An 11,501-nucleotide genomic window follows, 5' to 3' on the forward strand; every position below is an offset into this window, starting at 1 on the left:
TGTGGGACCATCCGGCTGCAGAATAAAGAACATCTCAGTTAAAAATGAACATTAAACACATTAAAATCCTTAAAATGACACAAGATGTCTCCTACTTCACTGTGAAGTCCATTCTCAGTGTTGGCGAGCTCAAGTTTCCACATCACACTTGTGTAGGCTGAATATTGGACCAGGTTTGGCATCCAAACTGTTTGTAATGTCAGCAGTGATGCTCACAGGCTCACCTCTCAGAATCAGATTAAACATTCATGCTAATATTGCATTATTAAGTCCATTATTCTCTCTCCTCTGAGGGGAACACGCGTCTCTTTAACAGCTGAGAATTTCACTTTTTACACCAGCTAGTCTCAAAAATAATGAAGCAGAACCGTCTGCAGAGCTCAGTGGACCTGCAGAGCCCGGTGAAGTAGTTCTGTGATCCATTGTTGATCAACACATATTGATTATTGCTGCTTGATGAACAGCTGAGAGCCGTGAAAGTACAAGTTGTCCTCACAGTCGTGACAAACGTGCCATACGATGAGCTGCATGTGCTGCACGCTTCCACTCCTTCTCATATTTACACTTAAGATCTAAATTATTTAGGGTGTTGCGTGCTGCCGAGCTGGATCCCCTGCTGAGACACACACACACACACACACACACACACACACACACACACACACACACACAACCAACCTATCCAAACTAATTTCTCACTCTGCTTCACTCAAATCTCCCCCACGGTTAATACACATACAAACTCTCTCTCGCTCTCTCTCTCACACACACACACACACACACACACACGCACGCACGCACGCACGCACACACACACACACACACACACTCTCCTGCACCAACACACAATACAGCAGAGATTTTTACCACCCACCCTGCGGTACGACACAAAGAGCTGACAGCCCTCCCCCCCCGTCCTGCCTCTCCCCTCTCATTGGCTGGGAGGCCTGGATGCTGGCAGTGTCTCGGACCAATGAGACGTCTCCAAGGTGATGTCATAGAGGCAGCGTTGATGCTGTTGCTGATGCTGTTGCCCGGCGCCTGTATCCGTGCAGCCAGACGGGGGTAACTGTAGTCACCGGTCCACCATCAGCAGCAGCAGAGAAGACAGGGACAGAGGGGGGTGAGTCTGCTCCAACAAACACACATCTGCACACATCTGCACTGCACCTGAGTCACAGGTGAAGCTGCCTGAGTGTCTGTCTGGTGAGGGGAGGATGTACCGGTGGGGTGTAACGGGGCGAGGGTGAGGTTGGTGACGACGCAGTGGTTCCTGCTGACAGGAGAGGGGAGAGAACTCGGTGTCCCCGCAAACTGTATGTGGTGTAACCTGTCATTTATTATTCATCCTCCATATGTGACCATGCAGCTTTGTGTCTGCTGGTTGGAAGGAGAGCGAGGAGGAGCGGAGGTGCAGGAGGAAAATAAGGGGGTTTGAATGTGTTTATGTGGGGAGAAGGTGTGCGTGTGTGTGTGTGAGTGTGTTAGGGTGTGGAGGACGTATAACACATGATTTATTCTTTAAATGTGACTGATAGTTTAGAAAAGTTCCCATCCAGCTGTTTTGGGTTTTTTTCAGCTGGTTGCGTCTCATCTTCTGTGTTAATTTCACCTTCAGCTGCTTGTTGTGTTTCAGCTTTATTGTCGTGTGCTGATGAGGCATTTTTAAGTGCTGAGAGTCGATAAGAAAGCACGAGAAAACAACAAGCTCTGTGAGAATCTGTAAAACCAACCCACTGAGTCTGAATGGCTCGTAGAAATGTCAGATGACGACGAGTGTTGTGGGCTGAATGTGACAAATGTTGACGATGAGAAGCAGTTTGTGAAGTTGTGTTTTACAGCTGCTCCTCCAGAATTTAATAAGAAATAACCAGAAGTGGTCAGATATCTCAGGATTGTATTCAGGTTGAATGTAATATTCATAATGTTCTGTTTATTATTCATGCAAGAATATGAACGTGTATTAAAGTAGAACATCAATCACTGAGCTAATGGTAACAGGGAAATTAATATTTCATATTTAGTTTTCCATCTCGACGTCCTGGCAGCTCCGACCAGCTCAGTGTGGTGTACCAGGCATGAAACATTTAAAAATGAGACATCTGATTTCAGAAAACTTATCTGTTTCAGCAAACACTCAAGTGTGAGCGTCTTTTAAGCCCTGGGAGTGAACAAAACACAAGTTAGTTTAGATGTTTCACAGGTTATGTGCTGGTCAAACATGTTAATTATTGAGCTACATAACTGCAGATTCTGTTTCCTCCGAACAGAGCCAGACTAGCTCTGGATGCTAAGCTAAGCTAGCTGCTGGATAAAGCTAAATATTTAGCATAAAGACACACGAGTGGTTTCAATCGTGAATGAGAGTATTTCACAAAATGTTGAACTTTTCCTTTAAGATTCAATGTTGTGAAAAGACATGAGTATGCACAATTTTGTGTGCAGTGGGAACGTGCACACTCTGCATCCACACCCGGGTCGGTCGACTCTGCAGCAGTCTGGGTCTTTATCACCTCGGCTTGGATCTGAACGTGGTGAACAGGCTGTATTCCACCAAGCAAAGGGATGATACGTTACCAACATCCGGTGGTGGCGTGTAAATAATGAAATGGGATGCGGTCTGTTATCGATGTTCACAGTGTTGGAGGTGGAGCGACGTTCAGTCCTATGAAAACTGCTGAGTGATGTTTTAAAGCTAAAGAAGCTCGACTTCCTGGCTGTGAAAGTACTTGGATCACTGACCGAGCCGGCTAACTTCTGGTTTAGCGCTCAGCTAACCTGACTCCATTCATTTAATTCCTGCCGCTTTTCTAGACTTTCCAAATGTTATTGGACCAAATAGCTCAAATTCTGACAGTGGAACAGTCAGTCAAGTCTTGGAGGTTGTTACGCTCAAAAGAATGTATCCACCTCTACCGTAGTTTCCTCTTCTGTTACAGCTGTTTTTGGTGCATTCGAGGCGTGAAATGTGACGTCGGTGACGTACGACGAAACGCTTCAGATAAAAATCACAGACAGCCTGCAGGAAGTGGGAACGTGTTCAAGAGACCCATGAACCACATAGACCCACTAATTCATGTTGAAGAGCTGCATAAGACAAATCATTTGCTCTGCTTTTTATTATTCTAATATGCAAAATCAAGCTATTACTTCCTGTTCTTTAACCCATCATAAACTTTGATAACGTTTTGTATTAGCCCAATTTTATCAGAGACCATAAAGAGGAAATATTACCTTCAGCAGACGAAGAGGACGGTGATCTCACGGGACCAAATTTCCATGAATATCATAAAATAGTATAATAAAAAGCAGCACTATGATTAGACTGTCAGCAAATTTCCCATCAGCATGACCCGAATGTTCCCCCTGTGTACCAGGACCGGTACCAGCTACCCCCCTCCCCCGCTCTCTGTAATGACACGCAGCAAATGGAGAGCTCTCACTCCTGCAGGAAGCCGCCATTGATCTGCAACCTGGGTGGTTCCATCAGTGTGTGTGTGTGTGTGTGTGTGCAGTCCAACAGTGCAGCAAAGCACATGTACTGCCTGACTGGTGTGTGTGCACACCACTGTGTATTTCAAGCTATCTCTACATGTGTGTTGCATGTGTGTGTATGTGACCTTGTGTGTTGACGTCCCGTGAGGAAACCTGTCAGGTGAGTGTGTGATCTGCACCGTAACGAGGCGTCTCTCCTTGTCTGAGTTGGACGGCGTCTCATTAGTACTCTTGTCTTTCTCCCCTGGAGCTCGTTAGTCTTCAGGGTGGATGGATTGACACAGTAGCCTACCGTTAAGTATCCCGTGTAGTTAGCTAGCTAGCAAGTGTGATGGAAGGTAGACCTTCACCGCTGCAGCATCTTCTCACCTGCTGCGTCTCAGTTCAGGTCTGCATCCTTCAGAGGAGCATTTAAAGGCCAATTACATCACAACCACCGTGTGAAGTCTGTCCCAGTCTGAAGGCTCCTCCAGAGGCTCCTTCTTCTCCCTGTTTCTGGTGGATGCACTGCTACGATCTTTCGTGGCCTCACACATCCCAAGATTCTTTGCATGCCCATAAAAGAAGATAGAACGAGAGAAAATGGCGACATCGCGTAGCGTAGATCGTCATTTTCACAGGCCTGGGCAGCAGAAATCGTGACATAAGGGTAAAACATCTGGTGACACAACCAGGAACTGCTCCAAAGGCTAGACCGACACATTTAACAACGGCTGACGAGGTTAACAAGGTCTCTGAAGGACTCGCCTTCAAAGACCACGAAGGAAGGGTCCTTCAGAGGAGGCAGACCCTGAACTGAGACACAGCAAGATTTCTTGAACACTCCATTTTAGCTACAGAGTGAGACATCTCGCCTCTGTTCGATCTTTGGTGAGAGTTGTGCATGAGTGTTACTTTACAGGCAGGATGTAGCCAATCAGAGGCAGAGGAGGGCGGGTTAATGCCGGGCAAGGTAGTGTGATCTAAAATAACGCAGCTGTATATATTTAATGATAAATATATAAACACATATTTTTATAGAACACCTGTTATATAGTGATGCAAATAAGTTATAGAAAGGCTCAAATTTTTCACGTTGCAGAAATGTTACGTGCACAACAACACTCATAACACAATAAAGGAATATGGCCTCTTTAAGATATTATATTCTATCCCTTGACTAGATGTTTGGCCTAGCTTAGCATAAAGCCCCTAGCTTAGCCATAAAGCTGGGAGGAACAGCTAGCATGTTTCTCTCTGTGAGGTTCAGCAGAAGCAGAGTCGAGGTTTCTGGCTCAGCTTCCTCCAACAAGCATGGAGAAGTGAAGAAATTCTAAGCCAAAGCTAAAACTAAAGCAGCTACACAGCTTTCAGGTAGCCTAAATTCAACTACTGATCATACAGTAACGAACGCTTCAAGTCCTGAGCTGTGTGTTCTGCAGGGTTGTGCTTTTGGACGAGAGTCAGGAGATGATTAGCTCAGCAGAGAGCAGGGAAACAGGAAACAGCGAGCAAGCTACAGGGTTCAAACACTGCTAATACTGCTAACACAAGCTAATTAGGCTCCAGAGATGTTGGGGTCCCAAATCAAAACATACACTTTTAAATGCATTTACTGTTTAAACCTTAAAAGAATAAGAATACTGCCTCTGTGAATGTGGAATGATAAAGACCAAAGTGTTTATTCTTTGCATGCAGCTCATTCTGCCTTTGAAATCATATGATCAACATTCATTATTGAACAGCGTATATTCCTGTGTGGACGCTGTGTGAGCGGCTCAGATGTAGAAACCTTCTTTAGCAGATGAAAGGAAGGTAGATGAGAGCAGGTGGAGCGTCACAGATCACAGATCAGTGATGAAAGGAGGCAGCAGAGTGTCTGTAGTAGAAATCTGTTTCATGAAGTTCAGTCCGTCATTTTCTCTCTGATATTATCACTGATTACTGGTTTCCTCACCAGCCGGTTGGTGCTGGTGAAGCGTTTCTGATCCCAACAATTAAAAACCAAAATCTTGATGAGTGTGTGTGATGAGGTCACTGAGCTCTGCTGCAGTCTCACATGATAACATCTACAATTTTCTAAAACTCACGTGTTCAAGCGCTCCGGATGTTTGAGTCTTTGTTTGGATGTAATTATGAGCAGCAGTGTCGACAGTTCAGTTCACTGTCAGAGACAGTGACAGCAGGTGGTTTGCGTCTTTGCTGCGTCTCTCGTTGAATCGGTCAGTTTGAGTTCATTCAGGATTTCAGTGATTAATACTGATTGATCACGCTCCCTGCTCGGCCGTGTGCTGCATCAGAGAGCAGTCTTTGGTGTGACAGTCAGACTGCAGTCGGCACCACAGAGACATTATCTGCTGCGCTGTTTAAAGGATTCGTCTTCAGCAGGTGGTAAAACAGGATCTGGTATTTTTACCTTCGTTTCCTCTGTTGGATCTCCTGACAGAGTCGCAGCTGCCTCCTCCACCGGCTGTGATTCACCGTAACACAGAGAGGAAGGAGAGAGCAACAGCCACGTCTTACAGCCTCCCTCCGCTCAGAGCAGGACGGATTTATTATTACTTCACTTCAGTGTTTGAGGCTCAGTGTGCACAGTTTGACGCCTCGAATCTGAGGTTAGGTTGGATCCATGTGAACCGGATGTGACATCATAGACGGTCCAGGATGCATTTTGCTCAGCTGTGATGTGGAAACTACAGACATGTTAGTATTTATGGTTCAGTCCCCCACATTTTTAATCTGTACATCACCGAAGAACATTTAATATCACAAGAAATCATTCAAGAAACGGACAAATACAAAAACAAATAAATCATGACTGTGACCTGAACGTCCGCTGAAGCTTCTCCAACGACGAGCAACAGTAATGATTTCTGACCCCCCCCGGCCCCCCATATACAACATTCCTGGGGCGCCCCTGGTGGCGAGACTTCGACTTCGAGCTCAAGTAGCACTCTTTTAATGACATCATCTTGTTGCTCTTTCTTCTTCTTCTGCGATGATTTAATGGCCCCAGACTGCAGCCAACACCCAGCAGCCTCATCACAGCAGCGCTGGATGAAAACGCACAATAATTCACATTTTCTGTTGACAGTTTTGTGGGAAAAGGGTTGAAATTGATGCTGAATTTGGAAGTTAAAGTTTGAAGACAAGTAAACATTTTCAGTGGCATTGTGGGAAACACGAGGAAACCCTGACGCAGGAGTGGACATGGCATCACAGATCAGTGATATATGTCAGTATTAAAGTGCACATTTGTCCACTGCAGCAGCTTTAGAGCACTCATGTGTCCGCAGGACGTTATCGTCCACATGAGAACCAGACGACGGCGTCTGATGACGACCTCGGGTCACAGTGTGACGTTCAGGCCTCTGGTTTGATTTCCAGGGAGTGAAACTGATTTTTATTCTTTCATGCGGCGCTGTTCTCTCATTGGCTGAATTAAACCCCCAGTGGGAGGAGCTTGCAGGAGAGCTCTGCAGTGTTGTTCGTTCCTGCTCGTCACAGTCGTTATGTGACCTTTAAAAGCTGCTTCATTCACTCCTTCCTCTCCGTCTCTCTCTCCCCAACAGACTGAGAAGGATCTTCAGCATCCCTGAAGAGTTACGCACACGGTGACAACATGACTCTGGCAGGTAACTGCAGCCTCAGCACAAAGTCAGACACCTCCTCCCTCTACTGTACACACACACACACACACACACATCTGAGCATGGACGTTATGAAGGTTATAGTAACATAATGAGAGCTGTTAGTCACTGCTGCTGGGAGAGCAGAGTTACATCAGCAGGCTTTGAATGCCTATTCATCATTTCTTTTGAGTCAACACAATGTCAAGCACAAGAGAACAAGCGTGTGTGTGTGTGTGTGTGTGTGTGTGTGTGTGTGTGTGTGTGTGTGTGTGTCCTCAGCCTACAAAGAGAAGGTCAAAGAGCTCCCCCTGGTGTCTCTGTTCTGCGCCTGCCTGAACCCACAGACTGCAGATAAACCTACGTACAAGGCAGAAGGTAAAAATAAACTAGAGTCTCACACACTCACACAGGGAGAATATATATATATATATATATATATATATATATATATATATATATATATATATATATGTGTGTGTGTATGTATACAGTGTTATAGCCATGAGGCCTGAGTCATTCTGGGTAAAGAACATTAATAAAACCCAGCTGAGGCATGTTGAGGTTCCGTAAGTGAACCACAAACCACGCGGTGCACCAGAACTCCTGTACTGGTGGTGATGAGTTCGATCCCTCTCCACAGATGCGGTGGACCTCGGCTGGTGCGTCATCAAAGACGTGGAGGTGATCGAGCTGAACAAGCGGGCGTCCGGCCAGGCCTTCGAGGTCATCCTCAAGCCTCCGTCCTTTGACGGCGTGCCAGACCTGAACACCTCCATGCCGCAGCGCCGTGACCCATCTCTGGAGGAGATCCAGAAGAAGCTGGAGGCCGCAGAGGAGAGGCGGAAGGTGAGAAACCCAACTGGACAGACCCTGATCCCTAACCCATAAACCCTAACCCATAAACCCTAACCCGAGCTATTTGTAGCTCCGTCGAGCTTTGTGACAGCACTCTTTGAGAGCAGCCTGATTTATCAACTCGGGGGGAGAAAAAGGGTGGAAATGGATGAAAGGAAAGAGTTGATGGAGAGGAGGGGAGGAAACACAGCAGAGGGAGGGGGGGAGGATGAAGAGAGGGGACATGAAAGTACAAGGACACACTCACAATGGCTCATATTCATCAAGCAGAGAGGAAGAGGAGGAAGGGGGGAGGAAGGAGGAGGGGAAAGGTGAGAGGAGAAATGTGTCCTGCCACAGGACGCTCAGCAGACATTCTTACTACACGTGACGTGGTTCTAACATGGAAACATCACGTCCTGCTGAAGTCAAACCTTTTTTTAAGGTTAGTTTCCTTCTTTTTCTTACTGTTGTTGGTTTGAAGTGGGCGGGGCTTAGTTTGATAGAAGAGATGACGTGCACCAATCAGGATTCAGCAGCATCTGACACAAGCGTCTTTTGCGTCCTTTTCTTCTTCTGGCCTCTTGACATTTTCATGCTACAGACACTCTGAGAGACGAGTAAACAGAAACACAACTCTACACAGCCGGTGTCAGAGGACACACCTGTTTTAATCTTTATCCTGGTCGTACTGGAGACGGTTCTGTCTGCAGCCCGTCTGTTACTGGTTCCTGTCTGCATATTCTGCCTCTTGCCGTCCCTAAAAGACCTCATGTGAAAATCCCCTGTTGATTGACCGTCATTGCGGCACAAATAAATGAGTCCTGATTCTGATTCTGATTCTGATCCGGTCTCCTTCCAGTGCCAGGAGGCCGAGCTGCTGAAGCACCTGGCAGAGAAGAGGGAGCACGAGCGCGAGGTGATCCAGAAGGCCTTCGAGGAGAACAACAACTTCATCAAGCACGCCAAGGAGAAGCTGGAGCAGAAGATGGAGGCCAACAAGGAGAACCGGGAGGCCCTGCTGGCCGCCATGCTGGAGAGGCTGCAGGAGAAGGTACGGTCCACCTTTGCCCCTCAGAGAGAGTTTGTAAGAGTCGTCACCAGTGGTTCATCATGTTCGTACGCTGGCAGGAAGCATAAAGAGCCCAGCTGCCCTCATCTCCAAGTTCACAGATTAATACTTTGTCTTTTTGTCTGTTCAGGCGTGCCAGGTTTAAACAGCTCGTTGTTTTTCAGATTTCTACATTTCCTTTCAGCAGCGTGTTTGAGACCTAATGTTGTTTTTCCTGAGTGCATGTGAGGAAAGCTTCATAATAAACCTGGCTTCTATTTTAACTCTTGATCAGTGATCATGAATAATATATGAGGAGGAAAAGTGTTGTTAGTGCTCCATCATTCCCCCGCTCACATCCTCCTGAGCTGTTCTGCCAGCGTCTCCCCGCCCTCGTTAATGCTGATGTATTCATGAATGCTAATGACTGTGGTGTGTGTGTGTGTGTGTGTGTGTGTGTGTGTGTGTGTGTGTGTGTGTGTGTGTGTGTGTGTGTGTGTGTGTGTGTGTGTGTCCTGCAGGACAAACATGCAGAGGAAGTGAGGAAGAACAAGGAGCTGAAGGAGGAAGCCTGCCGGTAGAGGAGAGGAGAAGAGAGAGAGAAAAGGAGGGAGACTGGGAGTTTTCTGAGTCGGTAACATTAAAAAAAAAAAAGAAAGAAAGAAAGAAAATGAAAACAGTGCAGGAAAAAAAAAGAACTCGAAAGCAACTCGAACAAAAAAGGAGAAAAGATGAGTTTTCATATTTGATGTTACGCTGTAGCGATTCTGAAGAAGCTGTACAAAGATTAGACGACTCTTGATGTTGAAATTCAAAAAGAAATGTTTTTTTCTAAAGGAAAGCGGGAGGGAGGGCAACAAAACAAACTATTACAAATGTTAAAAGAGAGCGTGACAGCGGCTGTTTGTCAGGATGAAGGAGGTGAACGTTTAGATCGCAGCTCTCTGGTTTCTTCAGTCAGAGCAGCAGGAGATGATTCCCTGCCTGATGTCACCTGAGCTCTGCTGTTTGCAGAAGTTGTGACTGATTGTGTCCAATTCTGGCAACAGAACAACTAAATTATACTGTTTCCCTCCAGCCAGACTGTGACTGTAGAGCAGAGAGCTGTGATCTGAACTCTTACCTTGTAAAAAATAATTTAAATGAATAAATACGTGCGATGGACACAGATGTAGTTTAGGACCAAGCGTCCCGGTCGTCTCCAGTCTTTGATTTACAGGATATTTCCCCGTCAGAACCAGAACACAGCACACGAGCTGCTGGTGGATTAAAAATAAGAAATGATTCCCTGGGTCCGCCGCTCTCATGCTAATCTTTCACTGCACCGTGTTTCTTTGTGGGGGGGTTGTTGGTTCACCTGGGGACGCCTGCCTGAGCTCTACGCTGGGTCATGAATATAAAGACGAGGCTCTCCGGGAGGAACGAGACACGCTCGGCTGTTTTCTGCCACTTTCAGGCTCTTCGTGAAACTTTAACTGTAGTGTAGTCGTAGAACAGTGACATGCATTTGAGTCTCTTTAGATTTAGATCACTGGTCGCACTCTTAGTTCATTAAGCACAACTCGAAAGCACATATGCAAACATGCAGGGCAGTGAGCTTAGACAGAATAAACAGACATCACAACAGGAAGTAAATTACAGTAGCGACTCCAGAATTTGGACTCATTTGGTTCTGAGCGGTAGACGCTCTCCCGTTGCGTTGGCATGTGTCGCTGTGCTCATGATTTGTTTGAGGATTAAAACCCTAAAAAAGAGTCGAACAGAAAGAGTTGTTGAGTCATACTGACTTGATTGGAATGTCTAAAACATTTGCACTGTGCCGGGGAGTCGTGGGGTTTGTACTTGCTGTAACTGTGTGTCGCTGTGTATCCTCGAGGCGGGATTGATTGACTGATTGATTGATTGATTGATTGTATCTATTTGGCATGGTCAGTAAAAACAGCTTGACTGAAAACACTCTGTTGTCATCATTGATCATCTGTCGACTGACAGCACCTCGTCTCTGATACACATGTAGACTCTGTTGTGCTCATCACACTCTGAGTCTCAGTTCAGCTCTGCATCCTTCAGAGGAGCATCTGAAGGCCAACTACGTCACAATGCCACATGAAGTCTGTCCCAGTCTGAAGGCTCCTCCAGATGCTCCTTCTTCTCTCTGTTTTTGGAGGCTACAATCCTTCGTGGCCTCACATGTCCCAAGATTCTTTGCACGCCCGAAAGAGTTGAAAGAAAGAAAGGAAATTGGTACACATTGGTAAGGGTAAAACATCTGGTGACACAACCAGGAAATACTCTGAAGGTCAGGTTGATGCAGCCTTGGAAGGTCTCACCTTCGAGGACTGCAAAGGCCGGCTGGGTCTGCCTCCTCTGAAGGACCCTCTGAAGAATCACTGGAGGAAGCTCAGCCAGAAACCTTGACTCTGCTTCTGCTGAACCTCACAGAGAGAAACATGCTAGCTGTTCCCCCCAGCTTCACAAGGCTACACTAGTAAAAATATGAACATATAGTG

At 46.2% G+C, this 11,501-nt stretch overlaps 1 protein-coding gene across 2 annotated transcripts; it reads left to right on the forward strand.

Annotated features, from left to right (window-relative positions):
• The first annotated feature begins 1,022 nt into the window (after window positions 1-1,022).
• Window positions 1,023-9,809, forward strand: stmn4 (stathmin-like 4). Of its 2 annotated transcripts, none has more exons than XM_037086509.1 (6): window positions 1,023-1,123; window positions 7,047-7,109; window positions 7,386-7,481; window positions 7,747-7,952; window positions 8,803-8,994; window positions 9,513-9,809. In XM_037086509.1, exons 2-6 carry the CDS (start codon window positions 7,097-7,099, stop codon window positions 9,570-9,572), a joined length of 567 nt encoding a protein of 188 aa, XP_036942404.1. In that variant the 5' UTR covers window positions 1,023-1,123; window positions 7,047-7,096; the 3' UTR covers window positions 9,573-9,809. The 2 variants fall into 2 exon arrangements, with proteins under 2 accessions (XP_036942404.1, XP_036942405.1); XM_037086510.1 differs by having other exon boundaries at window positions 1,029-1,123; window positions 7,044-7,109.
• Window positions 9,810-11,501: the final 1,692 nt, after the last annotated feature.

Source organism: Acanthopagrus latus, chromosome 22 (assembly GCF_904848185.1).
Source record: "Acanthopagrus latus isolate v.2019 chromosome 22, fAcaLat1.1, whole genome shotgun sequence".
Lineage (NCBI taxonomy): Eukaryota > Metazoa > Chordata > Actinopteri > Spariformes > Sparidae > Acanthopagrus > Acanthopagrus latus.

Coding starts and splice junctions, on each gene's coding strand:
- stmn4 (XM_037086509.1), top strand. Junction 7,482..7,746: donor ACCTACGTACAAGGCAGAAG/GTAAAAATAAAC, acceptor CCCTCTCCACAG/ATGCGGTGGACCTCGGCTGG. Junction 8,995..9,512: donor TGGAGAGGCTGCAGGAGAAG/GTACGGTCCACC, acceptor TGTGTCCTGCAG/GACAAACATGCAGAGGAAGT.